The sequence below is a fragment of the Pezoporus wallicus genome, unplaced genomic scaffold, assembly GCF_028554395.1.
Source record: "Pezoporus wallicus isolate ANWC-B61680 ecotype Strahan unplaced genomic scaffold, APGP_CSIRO_Pwel_v1 contig_8518, whole genome shotgun sequence".
Lineage (NCBI taxonomy): Eukaryota > Metazoa > Chordata > Aves > Psittaciformes > Psittacidae > Pezoporus > Pezoporus wallicus.
The window spans coordinates 346512-370616 of record NW_026642458.1 but is presented as its reverse complement, the minus strand read 5'-3'; the positions used below and the strand labels follow the sequence as shown (position 1 = coordinate 370616).

The window sequence follows — 24105 nt, the reverse complement described above, 5'->3', positions numbered from 1 at the left end:
GAAACTGGAAATTGGAAGTCCTGCCTGTAGAAGGTACCTTTCAATCTGCTAAAGTTGCTATTACTCCCTTATCTACATTACTCTAAGTGCTGGAGGTTCGTGGAAATATTTAATACAGGAGTATCTGGTAGAAAAATCAGTAATTTAACATGCCTGTTAAGAAATTATTTCTATCTATAGACATTATGTTGTCCTGAAGGGTGTTAACTTTTACCTACTATTGTTTTCTACCTTTCCCTAATTGCGCTGTTTGTGTAAAAGTCTTTAGCTTTCTGTATCTCTGTGCAATATCAACTAGAGATTTAAAAATCATACTTGATGCTCAGCACTGGTGGTAAATGCTGCTGAGCTCTTGAGCCAACAGACCTTTGCAGAGAGGTCTGTGGGATGCCCCTGATTGCGTAGCCCTTAGAAGAAAGAGCTCAGGAAGATTGAGGAGGAGGCAGTTCTGTCTGCAACGAACAGCCCCCCTTCACTGAGGCTCCTGTCCTGGAGTAAGCACGAGGGGTCACTGGTGTGGCCTCAGAGGAAGAGGAAGCAGTGAAAGGAGCAAAAGGAACTGATCCTGAAGATGAGACAGCTTCTGCTTTCAGTTGTGCTGGTGGTTGTTTTTATAGCCCAGTTAGTGGAGAGATTTTCACACTGTTGGTTTACGTTCTTCTGACAATGTGTGTGCTGCAGTGTGCCACTGCTTCTCATCCTGTGGTCACTTAGGTTATGGTGTGTCAGGGTTTGGTGCAGAAACACCTGCTTAATAGGAACCTGCTGATGTGGGTGCTGCATCCGTTTCCTTCTTTTAAATGGTAACATCACAGAAACACTTTGCTGATACTGAAGTTGCTGAAGTAAAAGTAGTAATGACAGTGTAAAGGAGCTGAAAGTCGGTGGTACCACTGTCCCCTCTGACAGCAGGGTTACTCTGTTGTGCTTATGGCCTTTCTTTGGGAGGGAACAGGCAAATAAATGCCATTGGGATGGCTGTAGAGTAGAACTGTTGCTGCTCCAGGAGAATTTCAACACTGAGTTTTTTAGCAGTATGGGCTGTTCATGTCTTTTCTTCCTGCTTCAGTGGTTCACAAAGACTCCTTCATTCATCTCCTCACTCCCCAGTGGCTTTGGGCAATTTCAGAATTTTTTTCCTCTACACGGAAAGGAGAGAGCTCATAAATACAAAGCAGTGTGGTGGTGGTGGTTATGTAGTGGTCAGGCTGTGGGACCTGGCCAGGGCTGATACCACATCTCACAGGAGCTGATATTTCTGCTTCTGTTTCTCTTGGATACTTATTACTGAAGAGAATATCAGCTGTCCCGCCTTAGCTGCTGCTGGCTTTTGGATCGTGAGCTAGCAGGGTGGGTTGCTGCTGATACAGTGCTGCAGGAGAAGTGTCCATTCTTAATATAATCACAGCTTTGCTGCCAGTGATACTTCTCAAAAGAGCTTTGTTTGTCCTGTGGTCCTGAGGGTAGAACAAATGACCCACTTTTCCTTCTGGGGAGCTGCTCCACAGCCACAGCCTCAGGGACACATGCTTTACACGCAGTACTGAGCTCCAGGAAAGGTCTGCTACGATGCACACTGCAAGAGGGTGTCATCACGAAGGTCTAAGCCCTGCTAGCAGTGAGTTATCCTCCTGCAGTACATGGAGCACTTGTTCTTTTACCAGCTGAGCATGTTGAGCAGGTTTTCAGACTTTCCCGGAATAAATCTGCTGGTGATACAGAGCTATGAAGCACATGGTCAAACAAGATTTAACTTGGAAGCATGAATCAGGTTGCTGACTGGCCATTGTCCTTGTGCACCTAACCCATTACCTCATGTGGTCTGTGTAGAGGAAACCTGAGCAGCCTGATGGCACTGAGTCCCTCCTTTGCCAACCCAGGCAGTCTGGATGTCAGGTTCACCAACCTGGATGCCTTGTCTGGTAACGCAGGAATTCTTCCACATGTACCTCTCCATGAATGAGGTGGTGCTTTGGCATAAACTCAAGTCTTGTTCAGTAACAAACTCACGCTTAGAGCTGTGACGAGTTAAAAAACAAACCCCTCAAAAGTCTGGTTCTGCTGTTCACATACTGAGTCTGATGGATGTAAAGCAAGTTTAAGGCCTGTTTACCTTAATTTAGTCCATTAAGCTAAAAAACACAGGCATGTGAGTTGGAAACATCCTGGCAGTGGCAACCACAGCCCCTCTGATATGCTGTAACCTTCCTCCGTGTCTAAAAGCATTCTGTCTGTGTCTGTGGTACCACCCAGTGTAACCAGCACACCAAACCCAGCTGTGTGGGGAGTTGTCTCATGAACTGCAGCATGTTACAGGTCCTGAGAGTATCTCTCCCATAAAATCTCTCATTCCAGCTGAAACCAAACCTCAGAAAGTCACATCTGAGTAAGTGGCCAATGATTTTGATAACTCCTCTTTAGCAAAACTGTGTCTGCTCTGCTCAAGAAGGACAGTCTTCTGTTAGGGTGTGCACGCTGAGGAATGGGGTGCTGGCCTTGGTGAATGTCCCTGGAATTGCTCCTGGCCTCATTTCTTGTCAGTAGATCCAGAGGTGTCTGCAGCCAAAGTCTGTGACTCTGCTCAGGTTCCACGGCCCTGCTTGCTCTCCCAGTCAGGGGTACATAAGGCTGTCCTAACAAGAGGGAAAGCCAGAGAGCAGTGGTCTGAGTTCTTAAACCTGCACATACCGAGATTTAAAGGGTAGGGACTGAATGCTAGTCAGTTACTGTACTACCCAGGCACTGTCCCAGGAAGAGCAGAGAACATCTAAAGCACTAGGAAGACAGCAAGGAAGAAGAGAAAATGGAAATCCCCTGCTCTGTTTTCTTGAGGTTTCCTCCTCAGGCTCTTCAGCTGGGCAAGCAGTACCACTGGGTTACTAACAGCAGTGAGAACACCTTGACAGCAGCAGAGCAGTGTATTAGAGTATTTTCTCTTCTTGAGATGAAAAGCACAGCTTTTGGATTCAGGCTAAAAAAAAAGTATTCATCCTGCTAAGTAGATTGAAACAGAATCCAGATTAAATAAATCATTAAATCATTCCAGAATGGTATCCACCTGCTCTAGCCTGTAATTTATTTTCAGATGAACAGTAGGTAAAAAAAAAAAAAAAAAAAGCAATACAATGGCAAAAATTATTCTCCCCTAACAGATGCTTTGATCCTGAAATGACACCTGGCCAGACAGCTGCTTGGGCAGTTTTTGAGATGATTTTGAATTACTTGCTCCAATCCATTTCTCCATAACCTCGATAGACCCATAATGCTAAAGTTTCTGCTGTAGCCACCTTTGAAGAAGGATCTCCAAGCGGGTTACTGCTGCAAAGCCGGTAAAAACCATCCCTTTAATGTGGGATGGGAAACCTGTGTGTAGGGGCCAGAACATTTGCTTGCAAGACACTAGAGGAGCAGCCAGCTAGGGACATGGGGCCCTAGACATTTTCAGAGTCAGGCCACTCTTCTCATGTGCTGCTGCTGCGGGAATAACGTGAGGTGTCTGCTCTGCTGTGCTCCTGAAAGGAGGGTTGTGCTCCACAAGGGTGGGAAGCACCGATCTAGTTGGTTCCTTGTCCAGACCTCATCATGAGTCCGAACGGTTCCCACGCTCCCCAGGGGAAAACCAGCGTGTTTTGTGCCGCTCGGGGGACTGGGAAGGAGAGAAGTGCTGACCGAGGGTGGAGGAGGGTGGAGCGGGTGACCGAGGACCAGGGGTGGAGGAGGACAGAACCGGTGGCGAGATGGTGTAGCAGGAATTGAAAGATGGTTATTGCCCAGCGCTTCCACTCCTCCTCTCCGCCCAGCTGCTACTGAAGGCACCCGAAGCCCACCATTTCACGTGTCTCCGGCGTGTATTTAATCAGGTTTAGCCAGCTCGGTGGTCCGTTTACTGAGTGCATCAACGGTAAAGCAGGACCCAGCCACAGGAGCTCATCCGGGGACGGAAGCGGGGCAGAAACCCCTCCGGCAGGGTGGGGGAGGGGGGAAATCCCTGTTACCTCTGCCTTCCGGTGCCGGGGCCGCTTCGTGAATCCGGCTGATAAACCGGGCTCCACGACGCTCGTTGCCACCACCAGCCCGTCTCTACGCTGACCGGGGGCCGGGCGCTGGGGCCGCTGCCCCCGCGGGGAGCAGGGCCGCGCGGGGGGTCACCGCGGGGCCGCAGGAAGGGCCGGGTGCCCTGGGAGCCGCGCCGTCTCGGCCGCACAAAGCCGCCTTTTCATCGCGGCCTCTTGCCCTCGCCGAGTCCGTAATTGCCTCTGAAAAAAGTTCATTAGGGAGCGCGGCGGCGGCCCCGCGGCCGCGCTGCTTTTGAGCGGGCGCAGTGGGGTGTGTGTGCGCGGCCCCGCCACTCCGGAGCGGGCCACGGGCACGGCAGCTCCTGCTTAGAAACTTCTCACCATCGCCGCCCCGGACCCCGCCGCTGCGGGGCTAATTGGGGGCGATGCGGGGAAGCTGGAAAGGGGTAGCCCCAGCCCTTGATTACGGAATGGGGCGGTGAGGTGAATGCTGCTCTCCGGCCGTTTCCTAGCTCCAGGATCTGCCACCTTGCGCCTCGCCAAGGGCGGGCTGAGGGCGAGGTCTGCGGGGAGCTCGCTCTGGCCGCCGGCGCTTCCCCACCCCCTCCGGGCATATTTCCCCGCGCCATCCCGAGAGCCGGCGCGAGTTCTCCGCCAGACGGTGGCTCAGCGCCCGGCGGACAGCCCGAGCTCAACCCACAGAGCTCATCGGCATTGGAAAGCCCAGCTCGCAGCAGAGCCCGGGCAGAAGATGGTTAAAGTATGTTTACCGTGGCGTTAGAGACGCTGAATTTGTCCTGCACAGACACAGGCGAACCCGTTAGTTTAGTGTCTGGGCGCTCACAGGGTCCGCTCCCGGTATTACTTCTCCATCAATCTTCTGTGTTTTAATCAAAACAGTATTCGGAATATGATTCCTGGAGATTATATTTGGAGAGATTTGCGATACATATCTTGCTGGCGTGACAGATTGCAGGGTAGTCCTGGGCAGGCGGGATAATCTCCCATCTCTCTCGCTTGACCTTTAATAAAAGGGGACTAAAAGAAGTCTTAAGAATCCCGGAGGTTACCTCCGTGCCTGCCTTCAGAAGACCCCAAAGCCCGCACCCGGCTACTTAACCACTCCTGGGGTCGCAGCGGCCGGGCAGGGCCGGGGCAGGGCCGGCAGCTCGGGGAGTTTCTGCCCCCGGGCCGGAACGGTTTCATGTCCCGTGAGCAGCGCAGGGTCCGCTGCCGCGCTGCCTCTCGGGGGAGCCTCTTCCAAAGTCCCTGGCCGGCGGGGCAGCGGGACCCGGCTCGGTCCCCCGCGGCCTGGGCAGAGGCAGCCGGGACACGGCGGGGAGCGGGTCACGGCCCTGTCGCTGCGGACACGCATGGGAAACCGGCGCGTTCTTCCCAGGGCATATGATACCCGTCCCCTCCGGTGGTATAGGAGGGGCGAAGAGGTCTCCTTGCAGGAACCCTTCGAAAGGGCCTAATGCTCTTTATTACAAGTCTTAATCCTTCAAATCCGACTTGAAATAGTTTTCTTAGCCTAATTTTCCTTACTCTAAGCTGCGGGTCACTGCAACACTGCGGCTCCTAAACCGCCGGTTGCCCAGGTGTGTTTTGGCCGAGGGAAAGCCCCGAGGCCGGCGGCTATGGCGGCGCTCCCGGCCCTGATCCCGGCCGGACCTGTGCTGCTCCCTACCCCTGTCCTGCTCCCGGCGGGACCTTTTCCTGCCCTGGCTCCTGCAAAACCCCGTAGTTCGCCGCCTTAGATCCGCCTAGCCCGTGGCTGCTCCGTTCATCTCCACAGCCCCGGGCGGCCTCTGCCACCTCTCCCAACGTTGACCTGCTGCTTCTCCGGTCGCAAACCGAGAGGACGCCCAGCCCCACTTGTCTTGGTAGCCTTTGGTAAACATACAGAAGTCTTCTCAATATTCAAGATTGATTTCCCTGATTTATTAAGGCAGAATTCATTGGACTCTATTGACCACAAGTGACTTAATGTAAATGTTGACCCTGGTGAACTCGGAAATAGCAGGTATCGGGTTGATATATAGATGACCTCAATTACCACAGATTAATTATTGCCACTGCTTCTAGAGACAGGTACAAAGAAACACTTTCCTCATCCCTGCTTGGTTTATTAGTCTGAACACAAAGTGTTTGATGACACTTTTAATTAAACAGAAATAATGCAGAGATACCGTTTTCCTTTCCCGTCTGTCCTGTAAAGCGCATCACTGCTCTTTTGACTGACCGACAGCGCTGACCCACTAACAACGTCCTGCTCCGGTGCCCGGGGCCCCTCCTAGCTAAAGCGCTCCCGGGTTCACAAGGAGACTTCACGGCGGTCAGTTCACCCGTGTTTATTGAGGACTCTGAAAATACTTCCAGCACTATTACAGCCACGGGAAAAGAAACCGCTCGGCGTGACCTGCGCCGCTCCTCCCTCCACGGGATGGCGCGGAGTGGCCGCCGACAACTGCACCCTGAGCGGGGAAATAGGGAGGAGAAACAAACGACGACATGGGGAACAAAGATTTTTGTTGCTGTTGTTGTGGCAGAGGTGTTTCTGGGGGGTGTTGAACCAACGGGCGGCGGGGGGCCGGTCCCGCGGGGAACCGCTCCGCCCGCCGCCCCTCGCCCCCTGGTGAGCAGCGGGTCCTTGTCCCGGCGATGGCAGAGGAACGGGCCTGTGGCCGGAGAGGTCGCCGCCGGGCCAGGGAGAGCTTGCTTTCGTTGTGTCAAGCCGAGAGTCTCGCTGTAGCCAGAACCCCGTCACCACCGCTCAGGAAAGGGCAGGCGGCCCTGCGGGAGAGAGAAGCGGTTATGAACGTTTCCCCGGCGGTCCGGCCGGCCCTCCCCGGAATCAAGGGCTCCGGGAGTAGGGCAGAACGGTGCCCCCAGTGCTTTGCGGACGAGCTGGCGCTTGGTGCGGGGTCAGCCCAGCAGCCGGCCCGTCACCTACCTCACCACCGCAGCACTGGCCGGAACGCCGTCCGGAGCCTGTCCAGGCACGGCACGCCCAGCTCGGAGCCTCCCGGGCTGCCCTTGGCGCCCCGCCCGAAGCCTGCACAGACACAAGCGGCTCGCGGTGTGCCTGGCCCGGCCCAGCCGCCCTCCCCTGCCTACTCGCCTGCAGCGGCGAGGCCTTGGCGTCTGCACCGCCGGGGGAACACGGATCTGCGCCCGCCTGACACCTGGGCCCGGCTTAACGCCGCGGCCACTCCGGGCCCGAGGCGGTTATAGGGAGATTGTCAGCCGAAGGCGGGCTCACGCCGCGCCCTGTGTCCCGGCCCGGCCCACGGTCCCGCCCGTCCCCGCCGCCGCGGGTACCTTCGCCCGCCGCCGCGTACTGGCATGACTCCCCCAGGCCGCGATGGGACGCGCAGCTCTGCGGGAGCGGCTGCAGGTTGAAAGCTGAGCTCCGGAAAGCCTTGGCGGGCAGGGGCTGCTCGCCCGCCGCGCCGCCGCCCTCGGGGCTGCCCCTGCGCGCAGCGCTGGCCCCGGCGGTGCGCGCCAGCGACCAGATGCGCGACTTCTCCGCGGACACGTAGGGCAGTGGCGGACTGGACAGGGCGGGGGGTGCGAAGTCTGCGGAGGGGGCCTTTGCGCAGGGAAAGGCGCGGAAGGAGCCGGGCAGGCTGCAGTCGCTCCGCAGAGCCTCGGGAAGAGCCGCAGCGATGCTGGGGGCTTCCTGCAGGGAGCTAGCCCGGCCCTTCTCCGGCTTCCCCGCCTCCTCCTCTTCCTCCTCCTCCGCCTCCTCCAGGTCGCTGAACTGCAGCTCCTTGTCCTCTTTGCAGTTGTTCTGCTCTGCTCGGACACATAGTGGGGAGGAGGCGCGCTATCGCGTTAGTGCGGGAAGCTGGGGGGCCTCGAGATGGGCCGCCACTTCGAGGTACCTCGAGGCGCCCGTCCGGCCTCTCCCCCCTACCTCTGCCTTCGTCCTCCGCGCTGTACTCCTCTTCCCGGGGGGTTGGTTCTTTCTTTTCTTCCCCCGCTTTGTTCTTGGGAGACCAGGTCATTTTGTTTTCTTTCTTGAGCCTCCTTCTGGCGTTAGCAAACCAAGTGGACACTTGGGTCAGGGTCATTTTGGTGATAATGGCCAGCATGATCTTCTCTCCTTTGGTGGGGTAGGGATTTTTCCGGTGCTCGTACAGCCAGGTCTTGAGGGTGCTCGTCGTCTCCCGCGTTGCGTTTTTGCGTCTGGCCGAGCCACTGAAATCCACTGTCCCATACCTGCAGGGAGAGGGTTAGGAAGGGGAAGCCGGCAGAGCGCCCCATGAGCCCCTGGACCCGGCCCGTACGCTCCGCAGGCCGGTGTGGCCCTGCCCTCCCGCCACAGCTCCGAGGTGTGATTTTAATCGACTGGTGCTCCCGGAGCGCCTCGAGTTTGTCAGGTCGGAGTTCCCTCCTCCCCCTCCGGTACCGCTTGATGTCGGTCTGTGCCTCGCAGGGGGATGCTAACGCTGTCGGGCGCTGATCAAAGGGGCTTTACCTGTCGTAGTGGTACTGCCCGAAGGAATGATCATAGGAGTAGTAGGCAGCGGACTGCGCGATTCCCGAGTGCAACGTGCCAGCGCCGTCCTTGATTTCATACTGGGGGTTCTGCAAGGGAAGCGGCAGCGTTCGGCGTCGAGCAGGAGGGGAGCCCCGGCCCCCTGTCTCCCCGAGTCACCGCGGCAGCCAAGTCCCTTTAACCCGTGCCCTTCGGCCGCCCCCGGCCCTCCATCGACTGCTGACGGCGAAGTTTGCCGCTTCTTGCTCTCATCCCCATCCCCATCTACGGCGGGCGGGCACTCACCAGCGCGGAGTAGAGCGCGGCGGGCTCGGTGCCGTAGGGCAGGTAGCTGCCGTAGCCCTGGCCGGCGGCGATAGGGGCACCGTACATGCCCAGCGCCGCACTGAGCTCGGCGCGGCCCGGCGGCATCAGCCGGCTCTCGTACGAGGCGCAGCAGAGGGAGGCGGAGGCCGGCGCCGGGGAGGCATCCGGCGCGGAGCGGGGCGCAGCTTCGCAGCAGGTCATGGTGGGGTTGCCGGACACGAAGAACTGCGGGAAGCAGAGCAGAGAGTGGGACGATGCCGAGTGACTGTCGAGGCAGCCCCATAGCGGGGACTCGAGGAGCGTGTGCGTGTGTGTGTGTGTGCGGAGGGGGTGACATAGGGGGTAGGAAATCAGAGCTGAGGCAACTAATTATAGAAACTGGGAAATAAACGGAATGGGAAGCGGGAGCACTTGGAAGGGGACACGATTAATAAAGCAGACAAAACTTGAAGGAAATAACTGCTCTCGAGAATGGCAAAAGATTCGTGCTGCTCCTTCTTGCACTTCCCGCTCGGTCCATTCCCGTTGATTTAAAGCCAAGACGTTGCAATTACAGTTAACTTAATAGACAAAGCAGTAAATGCCAGGTAACGCAATCGAAGACATTTGATTTCAGTAAGTTCAAGGGGACAGCTAACTTCCCAAGCGCGGTAGGCATATCTTGCAGTGATTGCGGTGTATAAATAATTCTACCCAAATAAATGGTGACTCGAGGTACCTATAGCGACGACTTGGTTAACGCAGGGGGCCTGGGTGGGGATGTGCAGGGGGTATCCTTCGGAAATCGTACGGGGGAGAAAAAAAACTCCCAACAAAACTCGGGGAAAGGACCGGTCGGGAAGGAAGGGTAGAGGGGACGGCACAGAGCGGATCCGGCGGGCAGACCCCGCGAAGCGGCGGTCCTGCTGCCCGCGCACCCTCCGCGGCCCCTAGCAGCTGGGACTGATGTTATTTGTTTGTTGCACTTAAAAGTGAACGGTGGAGGGAGGGGGAGGGGGAAACACAGGTTTCCTAAACCCCTTTGCTGTGCACACGGCGAGTTGTTTTAAGCCTAACACAACACAAACGAGACATAAACACACACGCACATTTTTTTTAAAAAGGCTCCAGATGTGCCCTTTAAAAAAAAGACTCTAAGTAAGGGAAAGGGAAGGATAAAAGGGAGGAGGAACAAGACATCTGGACAGCAGCAGCGGAATCTAAACAAAAGTGAGTGCTGCTCACTCGCCTTACCTGTGAAGTGGTGCTGTAGGGGTATCCGAACTGGGAGAAGGACATAGTCGCTCCTTATTTTTGGACCATAGGCAATATTTTCCCCCCAAGATCGATTGTAACTAAACCCCGCTTCAGGATGCACCTTCTCACACACACATTTCCACGTATGGCTTTTTTTTTTTTTTTTTCTCCCCTCAATTACAGATGATTGCACTTAAGAAGAGCTGCCAGACATCTGCGAGGGAGGGGGGTGCCTGGGTTAAAAAAATAGGCTACCCCCCGCTCCCCATCACTCGTAATAAATACGTTTGTATAGAGGGACTTTGAAAAGCCACTCCACATGTATAGAGAGTTTAAGCGCAAAGGGGCTTTTTCCAAGGGGGGGGGGGGGGGGGAATCACGTAGGACTTGCAAGATACGGAGCTTGCTTGTTGTATTATTTTCTGCTCTATAGGTCTTTAGCGTTCCTCGGTGGGCGAGGAGCGGGGTGACGTCACGGCCGTGCCGGCAGAGCAGGCAGCGCCGGGCAGAAGCGGGCAGCATCCGCAACACTTGTTCCGTGGTGTTGGGGCGCTGCGCTCCGGGGCACGGCGCAGGCAGGGGCTGGGGGGGCCTCTTCTCTGTTTTAAACACAATCCACATTTGTTTGAGAGGAAATAAATGATACTGAAGGGGGGAGATCGCGTCCCCTCGTCCTCCCGCCGTGGCCTCTTCTGCTGCAGGCAGGAGTAGCGGAGGCCGCGGCCGTGCGGGGCACTCCCCGGGCTCAGCGCTCGGGCAGGCGCTGCTCCGGCTCACACCTGCTGGGCCGGGCTCTGCTTTTACGGTGGATCCGGCTGGCCGTGCTCCCCTCCCTGCAGCTCTTCCCGACCACCCATGGCCGCGGGAGCGGGGTCGGACCTCGGCCCGCACAGCTTGCGCTGGCTGCACGGACAGCGGCTGTGGCCGGGAGCGTGCCGGGGACAGCCCGCAGCCTCCGTCCCTAACGAGTGAGGAACGAGGAGTCCATTCCTCGCCTAGATCCGAACCGGTCCACCGGAAGATGGGGCGGGAGGGGCCGCGGCGAGTCGGTGCTGAGGTGATGGGTGAAAGGATGCCTGCTTGCATCCCGGCCTGCCCATTATTGCTACGGCGTAATTACATCAATTAACAAATGGAAACGCCCTTGTTTAACCAGCGACTTACAAAGTGCAAATTTGCCTTTGAGGCGAGATCCCCGGGAGGTAAATGGGGATTTCCTTTCCCCCCCTCCTCCCCGGCTCTGGGGCTCCCGGGCCCGGCCGCGCGTTATGTCTCGCCAGCGCCAATTAAAAAAGAAAAGATAAAAAAACAACAACTTTCCCCGTTCCGGCGGCTCTTTGCCCGGGCACGCCGGGGCCAGCCCTACTGCGGGCAGCCCCGCGGCAGTGCCGGTGCCCCTCCCCGCCGCAGCGGCCCCGCTCCGCCGCCGCCCCGTTCCCCGACGGGTGGCGCTGGCGAGCCGCGAGCGGTGCGTGGGGCAGCGGGGCGGCCGGTGCCGGTCCGAGGTGCTCCCTCCGCGGGTGCTGGCGAGGGGTGGCCCGGGGGTGCGCGGCCCCTGGCGGAGCAGGGCACTGTCGGGGCTTCTCCCCCGCCGCTGCTCCTCAGCTGCGCCGTCGGGGTGAGCAGGGCAGCGAGGTGGCAGCGAGGTGGCCGCGCTGTGCCCGCCCCGCCGGGGCGCGCGGCCTGGCCCGGCGTAAAGGGCGACAGCCTCATCCCGTGGGTTGCCGAGAGCAGGGAGCGTTAGGGCGGCGTGAAACCGAGCCTTTTCAGCTTTCGTTAACGGGGGCAGTACCGTAAGAAATTTATTAAACACCTTTGGGTAACATTACTGCTAATTATTTAATTGAAAGAATCCCTATGAGGGAAATTATGCTAATTATAAAGTAATAAAACCACTTGCTCTAAAGCACTTAATTCAGCAAAATTCAAGTCTTTTCACCAGAACACTTATTACGTTATCTGCTGAATTAAGGGAGCAACAAGAGTAGCTGGGTGCCTGTCCTGCTGTGCTCAGAGCCCATGGGAGCAGTTGCTGTCACCCTATGTGTGTGGGCAGGTTGCATGTGGGGCCCTCCCCCTCCTTACCCATGTGCCCAGCACAGCAGCCACCAAAACTGCAAAAGCACTTCTGTAACAGACCTAATGCAGATCAGTGCAATCTTTGTTGAGTGCAACCAATTTGAAAGCACCTGTCAGGTGCATTGTACTTGAGCCTGGGTCTGAGAGATTGCCTTTTGCCAGCCAGCTCTCTCCACTCACACCTCTCTGCCCTACAAAGATGTTTCTGTAGCATACTTCGTGCTGTACATGCCCAAGAGCCACGTGGGTAACCCTTTTAGTTGCTCCCACAACTTGAGATATTAACTGACATTCCAGCTAATTGAATACAAGTTCTGCCTTGTTCCCCAGCTCTTCTGGAGGATTCAGACTCTGGCTGTTAATGTTATTGTGAGCCCTGCCACCATTCACCCTGTCGGTCTGTCACTGAATGACTGCACTCACCATGTCAGAGCGGCCAGAATATCTTTCTGTGATTTGTAAATATTGGCAAAACCTTCCATTACCAGGTTCTTGAACCTGGCCTGATGGAGGCAGCTCTGGGGAAGGAGTGTGCAATTCACATTCTTTTTTTCATCACCGGGAAACAGCTTTGACAGCCGGATTTCCATTCTGCTCATCCACCGCGTAGTGGAGAAACATAACTGATGGTGTACATGGCCACCGCAGGTTTTGCTTTGCTTTGTCTAAATCTGTGTCATCTCTCTCCCTGCATACAAGTGTATCATTCCCCCCCCCCCCCCCCCCGGCATGCATTGCCTTCTCCCGGGCATTCTGCTTATAAACATGAGCAAAAACGGGAAACCAGCTCAGCTCTGTTGATTCATAAACTTTTGTTCTTGAAAGAGAGGAGTGTGAGGCTTAACTGTAATCACTCCTGCGAGCAGTTCCTCTTCAAGCAAGGCAGGAGTTTAAATGCAGCCTATAATGCAATTTTTGATCCTTTTAAAATCAACATCATTTGGTTTAGCTCCGATACTGCTTTGCTCAGGAGTTAATTGCAAGGGGTAAAAGTAATAGTACGTGCTTCCTGCTGCGGCAAATGCGGCTGCCGATAACTGTGGATGCAGTAATAGGTTAATTGAAGTAAGCAGCGTAAGAAGAAAGTGGCTTCAAAACTATGGAGCAGAAATGGGGCTGAGAAGAAAGTGTCTTTATATTTTAGAGTACGGGGGACATTTTGGTTGTTTCTTTTTGTACTGAGAAAATGAAAATTCTTCAAGTCCATGCATGAATAAACAAGTACAGCTGGGCAGCCTAATACATAATTTAAACTAATCAGTCACTACAGATTTAACTGAATAAAGCCGAAATGAACACTAATTGTTTTGACAAACTAAAATAGTGTATATGATGGCTTATTATGGAGCTTGCTGGTTACTGTCCTTATCAGTGACTATTGTCAAGACTTATTTTTGCATGAGAGGCAGAAAAAGACGAAACAAATTAGGACAATATTAAGATTAATATCTTCTTGAAGATAAAGCATTTTAATTGCTTAACATACAAGCAGAAAATAGAACTGTCTTTGAGGCAGACAGGAGAATTGGCCCAATGCAGCATGGGACATACCCTGATTTAGGGGTGAGGTATAATTGCTGAGATAACGTGATATCTTTTCAGCTGAAGGCTAAACTGAACACAGATTTGATTTTTAGATCACTTTTGGAATACATCAGGAGTAACTGTGATTGCCTTTGGACACTTGTCTTCTGAGAAGGACCTCCAAAAGAGAGGTCAGTGGATTTCTGGAGAGTTATGTATGTAGGAGTTAGTACACTTTTGCTGTGGTTTTGGTATGTACAAAGTTAAATACATGGGTGGGCCTTTTCCATTGCTTCTCTAGACCTTCTTGTTTAAATGGATGGTTAAACAAGAGCCATTTAAAATTGTGTCAGAAAATTAAGCAAGAGATGCATGAGGGTAATAATACCATTTGTGGGGATCCCTAAGCCCCACTTCTGCATGGACTCCTTCACCTGACAGTGAGCTGCTTCTTCCTGACAGTCTGTGGTAGCCTAACCTTCATGCTTCTCAAGCAGAGGACTGGCAGCTCTGTTTGGTACCCATCATCACTGTTACAATGACCTATGGATTTGCTGAATCTTAGATCAACACTGTGTTGGCTGTGATTAAGTTTTGGGAGATGGCTGTAAAATGGTTTGAGTGTTCCTGGAGTTGGAGTACGGCTGGACCTGGGGCTTCAGTCTGGACCCTTCTGTGCCTGGAGGTGGCCAAGTGGGTGGAAGCTGCATGTGGACCTTCCCCATGGTCCTGGCTGGGGTTTTCCCTTGGATCTGGGGCCATCACTGAACCTGGCTTCTGAAACTGTACTTAGCTAATGAGGAGATACTTCTTTTGTAAGAGTGTTCAGTGTCAGGGTAATCCAGTACTTCTGTTCCAGCTTTTGTAGGTTTCTCTGTAGATTATTCTGTGAAGTGTGAGTTCATCTGATGAAGATAGGTTTACACAAAATGGGAGAGAGCTTCTCCCCTGAGGAGTTGTTTGTGCTTTGCTGAGATATGGGGAACTTACAGTGGGAGGAGCCGAGGCAGCAGCGCAGTTCTGTCCCAGGCTAACTCCTCCCTGCATTCAGTTTCTAGTAAAAACAATAGAAATAATTTTTAATGTTTTTTCTGTGTTTTTTTTTCTTTTTTTTTTTTTTTAACAAGGCCTTGCTGTTTGCCACAGCTTGAGGAGGATACTGGGCTCACCATGTTCCGTTAACCACTAAGTAGTGCTGTGCTTCCATGACCTTTATGTCAGCAGATGTGCAGTTGGTGTGCAGGAATTATTTGGCTGCCAAGCTGAAGGGTTTTAATTTAATATCACCTTAGGTATAGTTTGTCATTTCTGTTCTGTGGCAGTGAGTGACAGTTATATTCCATTAACTAGTCTGTTGCCGTAATTTCGAGGTTCTATTTTTTAAATATCCTGGTGCTTTCAAATAAGGCAATAGTGCCTTATTTTCCAAGAATGATCACAATTTATGTGTTTTATTTAAATGGTATCAGAACTGCTTCCTTATTTACTTTCATTTGTAATTTACAAAAATCTAGTTGTGTTTGTTGTACATTAGAAGCACAGAGAACATATACCTTACTGCAAACCCAGAAAATACTTAAGTTCCAAGGCCTACCAAATCAGTTGTCCTTTGAGCCTCTTTGTTAATGTCTGAGTAAAGGGGCTTAGCTTGACTCCCCCTCCAAATCCTGACTGAATTAACTCCCTTTTGCATCTGTAGAAATGAGAGCAGAACAGGACCTGCTGGCAAGCTCGGTGAGGACCCTTCTGCTGGTGTCCTTCAGGTAACTAGGGTTTTTCTCTGGTCTTGCCTTGGTGCTTCAGGCAGTGCCAATGCTAGAGGGGCACTGCAGAGGAGCTGCTGCAGCAATGGGCCATCTGTAGCCAGTATGGGGAAGCTGAGACCACTTGTGCTTTCACACACAAGCAGCACTAATCTATAATAAATCTTATAAAATCAATAAAAATATGGAAAGTGTATAATTTTTAAAGAAAAAACACGAGACATGGCCATTAAGGACACAGCCATTCTAATACCTGTTGAAACTGATTGAAACTGCAATTAAAAACATTCTAATAATAAATCTACTTTCAGTCTCGTTTAATGCTTTTAACTTTCTTGAAAGTTCAAGCTGGTATCCCAAAAATGTGCCAGGGCTTTCACAATGTATTTTATAGACTCATAAATAAATATGGCAATTAATCTGAGCTGTATTTCTTTCATATTTGATGACAATTTATTATGACACTCACTCATTCAGTGCACAAGAACTCTAATGCACTTAAAATCAGATTTCAAACCAGACATTTTATGGGAAAATACAGTATTGATCATCCATTTAAAAACACCATGTGATGATTCATAACCTGCTATAAAAGGGATCTTATGAGGACATTCAGAATGAGTTTTGTGGACCATTCTTGCCACAAAATCCAATATACAAGATCTGTAGTTCTTAGTGACTTTTTATATTTCTCTTTGGTTTTTTCACCTATAACGTTGTGGCTTATGATGGGTAGCAGCTTTAAAAGAAAACGTTTTGTATATCTAAACTAAGATTAAATAAATGGTAATTTATTAAACATATACTAGCACTTTCTGTCCATTTACACAGTTTCATGCACAAAATTTGTTTCTTTCAAAGATAATGTCCACAATTTTGAGTATGTTAATTGGGCTGTTTGTGCAATACACATCTGCTACTCTGTCCTTTAATAAAATGTGGCCTCGGAGTCCTACAGCCTCACATGCTGCTTGTGGCTGGTTTTGTCATATACCCTCTGTTGCACATCTAAAAGATACATCCCAAAAATGCAGGCTCCTGGGGTAATTTGTTTGAACTTGAGATGTGGTGCAGAAGGAGAGAGGGGAATTGTGGCACACTGTACACTGCATACGTGTTCACATCCAGGCTGCACAGAATGGGCTTCCCCAGTCCTTCACCATCAGCCTGCAGACACTCTCCGTGGGTGTGCTGCTTTGGTTTCCCTTGTGTGTGGATCAGTGCTCAGAGCCCAACTGCTGGTGAGTGTGAGTTCCATGCGGAGGGAGAGGGAGGAGGAGGATAGAAATGCAAATGTCTTTTTCTGCCCCTGTAAATAAAAAGTGCCTGCATTTGTGGACTTGACTGCAGCTTTGTGCCGCAGTGGGGTGAGCAGAATAGCCCCTGGCTGTGTCCCAGCCCATGAACCCCATCAGCCTCCAGCCTGACCTGGGACACATGCCCTGCAAGTGCCTGGGGTTTTGCAGCCATTGAAAATAGCCAACCACTCATCTCATTCACTGAGAGTCTTAATATAATGATGTTTTCCTGTTTGAACAGCCCATAGCCATTGTCAGCCTAGTTATTTTCTGGATGTTTTTTCTTAATACCGTAGGTTTTGGGTGGTGACACCAATGCTTGGAGAGACAGCAGAAGGAAATAAGTAGTGAAGGCTAAAGCACTTGGTTAAAGAAGAGTCTCATTTATAAATCAATTTTAATAACATATTTAAAAGCTCTCACATTTGCCTTTAATGTGTTTCCATTTCCCCCTTAGTCATTAATATTTAAAATATTTTTCTTTACTTTTTTTTCTTTTTGTATTGTGTCCTTTCTATCCTGTCTTTAATCTGAAAACAGTGAGTTTTTGAGAAATGCACAATCCATGAGAAATCCAGATAATTTCATACAGGAAAACCCTTCAATCCCACGAAAGAAACTTCAGATGAGTTGGGTAATTGTTTAAAAGTTATTCCAAACAGTTTAACTCATAAAAGGGTATATGTTTTCACTGATTCACTTTCAAAATGAGTAGGCACCATTATTTCTACTAGGAAATAATAATCAGCAATGAACTTTAAATAAAACCCAAACACCTGTGGATAACATATTTCAGCAAGCCTGTCATGGAGGTGGCTTCATTCCGTGGGTGATTTAGGGGCATGAGATTTGCTGGAAACACATTGAATTTGTATGCTGGGGCCTGTTTTACTTTTGGAAGTGGGATTTGGTCTCCACCTTTCAGATGGAGAAGAAAAAGAGAGGCCCTAAGGAAGAGGGTCAGTAACTGGTCTCCCAAGTGAGGCTGAGTAAAAACCTCAGATGTGTGCTTTGGAGGATTCATCACATTTTATAAACAATGTGGATTTTAGAATGAAGCTGTGAGAAGGGTGATTACAGCCACAGGTGGGTCTAGGAGCCAGCCCGTCTCCCTCCCATGAGCCATGTGGCTGTGGGACAAGGACTGTGCAAGGTGGGTAAAACACGTGCTGGTGTCTTCCAGCTGCACTCATGCAGGGTCTGGGGGTGCCCTGGGAGAGGCAGTGCTTGCCAGGGGTCTTCCTGGGTAGTGAGGGAAAGGAGCAGGCAAAGGGACTGCAAAGGTGGGAGATGGTTTCCCAAGTCTGCAGAATAGCTCAGTAGCAGAGATTGGAGTTACCTCCCTCTTGGTCAAGGCACACAGTGGCTTGTAACTGGAGTGGCATATCGCCTTAGAGGAGGTACAGGAGCTAAATTTAATGTGTTGTAAATTCCCTAGGGACAGTGGGGAAACCTCCAGAAAGTAATTCATTTCTATATCATGGGGAGGCTCTGTGGGCAATTAAATGACATGCTTTATTGTGGAACAGAGTAATGACTGCTCATCAGAGATCCTGGAAAGGATTTTAGAGACTTAACAGTATCAGTTTGATTTCTTTTAATTCTGATTTTATTACTTTAGTCATTAATTCACTGTGCTTAGGAAGAGTTTATCCTCTCCTTAGCTTGTTCTGGGTTTTATGTTTTTATATATATACACACAGATATTATTCTCAGTCCATTATTCATCTATGAATTCTTCATGATTTGTAAATGGGCAATGAAGCAAAGAATACTAAAATGTAACAAAGATGGAACGAGGATCTCCAACGTTTATTATTTTCAGGGAAGAGTTTAATATGAAGATGTTGTCTGATGTTTTAATACTTACTAGGGAAGTGTTAGAACTAGCCTGGATATTTTGTGTATTTCTTTTTGTCTTCTCATCTCTGTAAAATACGTGCAGTTTTTTGGGTGGATGGGTTTAGCACCAGAGATCTGTACTGGTGGTAGTGGTGGAGGATACGTGTATATATTTCACTGGCTATTGGTGAGAGTGTAAGAGTCAGTTATACCAGATACTGTTTCAGTTGGTCTGCCTTGTGGTGGGGCAATGCTGGGGGGTGCTGCTTCTCCCAGGTTTCAACTGCACATAACAGCACAGGTTCCCACAAGGCCAAACCCTAAATGATGGGCAGAGGCTGATTCCTCTACTCGGTTTGTTACTCATGCATCACCTCCCAGTGCTTCTTCGATTATGCAGAGCTAGAAAAAAAACTGAGTAGATGTGCAGTGGGCAGTCATAGCACTGGAATAGCCTTCTGCAAGGTCCTTGCCCATCTCGCTTGTGCTCCTTGTCATGTTCTGTGTAGTTTTGCTGTGCAAAATCACTCACAAAAATGATGCCCCATTGATTGTTTTACCCATACTGTTATGTTGAGCCTAAATATTTTCTTGACCTCCTTCCATCAGTTTTAGCCTGGTGTGTGTGTGTGTCTCTCTGGAACAAGGTCACTCACTAGTCTGGGGGCGCAGGGCAGGGTAGCACCATGGCCGCAGTGGCCTTCATTTGTCACCTCTGTGCATTTGGTTTGACGGTGTGTGCCAAATATGTCCTGGGCAGCACCAAGTAAAGTTGACCATGTACCATGATGAGAATATTGTTTTATTTAATAAATATTAAATTAATTCTCTTATGAATTACTAAATGTCACATACAAACTGTATGCTATCAGTCTCTTTAGTATTAATAGACATATCTGCAGAAGCAGTATCCAAAGCTAGTAAAAAACATACTGTCTGTAGACATAGCCAGTGAACTCCACTGGGAGTGGTTCAAACTGGTGTGGGAAGAATGTCCTTACTGTGTGAAAGGATGGGGTTAATGGGATTTTTTTTTTTTTAAGATAACATCAGTTTAGTCTGCTCTTGTACTCCTTTTTGTGCTGTTAATTTGCCCTTTATTTGTTCTTCCAGTCTACTCAGTGAGGTATAGTGATGAAGCACTGTGTTACTGGAGTTTAGAGAATGAGGGGTAACAGTGAGGGCTATCTGGTGGATCTTTGAGATCAAAGGCAGAAAACATAAACCCCAGTATTCCTCCTAAGCCAGATTTGGTCATTAATGCACAGTGTTACCCTAGTGTGTTCTGAAGCCCTGGCAGTGGAAATCTGTGCTGTGTGGAAGGCTGTGTGCTCCGGTGTGGTGAGTAGCCGAGTCCCAGTGCAGCAGAGCCGACTGCTGTCTGCATCAGTGAGAGACAGTGTTAGGTCAATTTAGAACCAGAGCCTTAAAGTCAGTGTAATTATGCAAATGCTGCCCTTGCTATTAACACTTTTGCCCTGAATGCTTTAGCGTGTATTTTACAAATGAAGTTACTGTCACATTTCATTATGCTGTTTACTGACCCGGTGCTTTGGGGATGCTGCTCTCGCTCTTGGGTACCGGCTGCTGCTGCTGCTGTGATGCGTGTGTGCTCTCCCACAGCCCAGCACAGACGCATCTCTGCTGGTGTCCGATGTGCTGCCTTTGAGGAGTTCAGTTAGTGCTCAATACAAGTTGTCATTGCCCCAAACATTTTTCTTTCTCCTCTCCTGAGTGTTTTGCAGCCAGTGTTACCTGGAGTTCTCACCAGGCTCCAGCCAGCCTAGTTTCTTTTCAAGTCTTAAAAAAAAAAAATAATCCTACATTTAATTATTAAACCAGAAAACAAGGAGTGTTTTGGGAAAGGTAGAGGGAAGCAGAGAAGGTGACTGAGATTTGTGGGTTTAGCATTAGCCAAAAAACTGTTCATGTTAATTGAAAGCTTTACCATTAACTTAGTGGTGGACTGTGTAGCTATTAAACAGAGCTGGTAAATGCCCCTGGGTTTTCGTATAGTGTAGTGGAATAGCTCTCTTGGAGAAAGACCAACCAAAGAAAGGCCCAAACTTCAGTCCTTACATGATGATTATTAATATTTTACAAAAAGAAAAATACTTGACAGCAACCTTTGTGTGGTACATAACCTTAAGATTATGTAAAATATTTTTTTTAGACCCAGAAAGTAAGATCTGGGAGCTCTTTTTAATTTCATGCCCCCCTTAGTCTTGCAGGTTTCTGCCTGTCATGACAGCCACAGACACTGGGTTTGGTGCATGCCACAGTGCAGCAAAGGGTATCCAGCTCCTGCAGTGAGAAAACTTCTTTGGACAAGACAGGCTCAAGTTTTGCTAGTTTAGGGTTTTTTTTCTAGAGAACCTTTACTCAGGTAGCTGATGGTAAATATCTGAGGTGAGCACACAGGGAGGCTGGCTTCTGCCTTCCCGGGGCCAGCTCTTATTGCTGCCTACCTGGTCTGAGCTGTGTGCTGCTTACAGTGAGTTGCTTTCCTCTGTTTTGGGCTTTTGATGTTCTTTTCAGTTTACTTGGTGGAATTGAACCTCTTGGAGGCTTTCTACTGACATTGGTAGTGTTGTAAGGAGGGTAAAGCTTCAAGTCTCATTTGCAAGCAAGTTTGGCACAGCACAGTCTTGACTGTGACTGCAGTGCCTTCACTGGGGCTGTTTCTAGAGGTCTTTTCCCCTTAAAGGGACCCTGGTTCAACTAATGCAATTTTAATTTTAAACTCTTGTAAACCCTTTCTCTGTGTACTCAACATCAGCCTGGCTTGGGTTTGCTTGTTCTCAGACTGTAACAAGAGCTAATCAGTTTAAATGCATCTGGAGTTGGGTTTTGCATCAGTTCAATGAGGTCAATTTAAAATTGATTTCCTAAAGCTATTGCAGGTCTTCCCATATTGACAGGTCAAAGAATTATTGACCACCGACTTAGTAACAACCCTGTTTGCAGTGTCTTCATCACTACGTCAGTGCCTGAGCACTTCAGAAGCCCCTGTTTGAGTTCATAAATCAGAAGGGAGAAAGAAATAAAAGCAGAGAGTGATGTGAGTAACAGTTCCTTTCATGAATCCAGGCCATTGCTGAAATCACATCGAGCTGCTGGTAGATAAATATTTTTCTGGAGTCAAGAACAGAGAAGCATATGACATTTCAATTACCACTGTTCATATTTAAATGTAAATAAGTGGCTTCTTTATAATTCAACAAACCTTATAATTACAGTCTTATGATATTTTCATAGCACTTGCAGCAACATATGGCACTTCAATAAGCAAACAAGGCAAGAAACGGAATTAAGAACTTCTGTGATGTTTGTTTGTGTATTTGTGGCTCTGTTATAACCCTTTTGTTTTAAATACCTCATTTCTTAATTTAGCAGTTTATATAATTGGAATGAATTTACACAGAACAAAACTGAGCCTTGTGGTTAGGTTACTGCTTATGTCCTTAATCTGATGTAGGAGTTTTCTGCTGGGGAAAAAACCACAACTCCAAGCAGCTCAACAGCGGTAAAATGCATTGCCAAAGATAAATGATCACTAAGGACTGCATGGGTCACTGCCTTATTAGTGTAAATTATTTTAGCTCCTGCAAATCCTTCTGTTCAGAGCACTGTGCTGATTGATAGAGTTTCACACTACGGTCTGTGCAAAGGCTATAAAATATCGATTTGACTTGTAACGTTTCTTGATATCTACGACTCAGTTCACAAGACCTGTACAATATCAAGGCTTGAACTGGAGGGGACACTCAGGCTCTGACCTGTTTCAGTAAACTGCCTCTTAACTGAATTTTATAATAATATTCAGGAAGGCACATTATCAGCTCCTGGGTTTACTGCTCTGTATAGAAAGTGCAGTATTATTTTATACCAAAAGATTTTGTTTATAATCTCCTTCCTGAGCCTTTGACCCCCATTCTGCTTTATATACAAGTTATTGTTTGCAATGTACAGAGAGGGAAATGAAGTTGGAAACTCCTTTGGCAGCAGCCCTGTTGCAGCGTGTGTCTGTACAGCACCATGCTGTTTTCCCCTCCATCCCAGGGAGGCATCGTGCAGTCCACTGTAGATTATCATCACTTGGAAGCATCTAGGAGTTTGTGCTGAGTTTCTTCCCTGTGCTGCTGTATGAGGCCTTGATTTTAGAGGGGGAATGCCAAAGCCAGCTGGAGTGCAGTGGAAAATGAGGTAGCACTGAAAAAACATCCTCCAGTTTTCAGGGGTGCTTGGTGCTCTTTGGCAAGGGAAAAGCAGCAGTAAGAGGGCTTGCTCTGTGCTGAAATGTCCATAGTGGATCTTGGGGAAAACAGCTGTTAGCTTTTGCAGCAGTGTTGCTGTAGGAAAGCTATCCTGCCCTGGTGCTGCCTTTCATAAAGAAATCACATTTTCTTTACGTTTCTTCTTATTGTAAAACATCAAGACTGGAGGTTTGGGCACTCCCTAGGTGAGTGATGGTCACTAGAATGGGGTTTGAGACTAGTGAGCTACCTGAGGAGGTTTGTTTTTATGGCCACTGAAGTACTCCTAAAATTTTTGGGGTTTCTTAACTTTTATGCCCAATTTGTTTGCTGATGAGGGAAGAAATGGTAATTCAACTGAGTTCTGATTAAATTAATAAAAAGACAGGGACAAAATCAAACTGTACTGTAAAAGGCAGGGCAACTACAATGTGATTTATACTACACAGTCTAAATAAAATATTCACAGAGTCTCTTGATGTACATGTTCTTCAATATACATTTTGAAATAGTGTTGGGTGTTATTGGCTGAAAGTAATTTATCATTCAGAGTGAATTTCAGATTAGCTAGGCTCTCGCTCAGCTTATTCCTTTTATACGCTCTTTTGTAATATAGAATTATAGAATAGTTTGGGTTGGAAGGGACCGTCAAAGGTCATCTAATCCAACCCCATATCCTCCAGAACTGAGTCAATATTGCTATCTGAAACTCTAAAGCAGATTGATGTCTGCATGGCTCTTGATATTTTTGGGAGGGATGAGAGCTGAGGCTTTGAGTGGGCTGTTTCCTGCAAAGCACAGCACTGTTATTCTGAAGTTGCTGCTGTTTGTGTCAAAGCAGGTGTTGTACACAATATATGAAGTGTAGCGTAAATAATTTAACTAGCCTTTGAACATGGAAATAGCAACATGATAAAGTAGCAAAACATAACAGGTTTCCAGCCAAACACATCACTGACTAGTTAGCCTTGCTAAAACAAACGTGTTGGTTTTTTTTTTTCTCTCAAGTGAAACCAATTTAGATGCAAAGAAAAGGCTGCAGGAAGCTGTGTTTGCAGGTTAGCAGCACCCTGGCTATTTGCCATTGCAATAACTGCCCCCCAACAGCTGCGCTGGGAGTGTGCACTTGGGCAAAGAAAGAAGGAGGGTGAAAGTGAGTGCAGTTGTGTACATGGTGAGGGAAGAGTTCCTGGCATCTGTGGCAATGGCCCTGTTTGAGGTGTGATGTTACAGCATGGTGATGGCACAAATCAGGGCTCTTGCAAGATGCCAGGTCAG

At 49.4% G+C, this 24105-nt stretch overlaps 1 protein-coding gene across 1 annotated transcript in view; it reads right to left on the bottom strand.

Moving 5' to 3' along the window:
* The window catches only part of IRX6 (iroquois homeobox 6), a 163168-nt gene extending 152966 nt beyond the window's left edge, over positions 1-10202 (bottom strand). The window contains exons 1-6 of the mRNA XM_057430643.1: positions 10063-10202; positions 8809-9054; positions 8503-8612; positions 7939-8243; positions 6973-7817; positions 6540-6812 (exon numbers count right to left, since the gene is read on the bottom strand). Of these exons, the coding sequence (XP_057286626.1) occupies positions 7216-7817; positions 7939-8243; positions 8503-8612; positions 8809-9054; positions 10063-10107 (1308 nt within the window). The 5' untranslated portion in view covers positions 10108-10202 and the 3' untranslated portion in view covers positions 6540-6812; positions 6973-7215. The remainder of the gene's footprint in view (positions 1-6539; positions 6813-6972; positions 7818-7938; positions 8244-8502; positions 8613-8808; positions 9055-10062) is intronic.
* Between the last annotated feature and the right edge of the window lie 13903 nt (positions 10203-24105).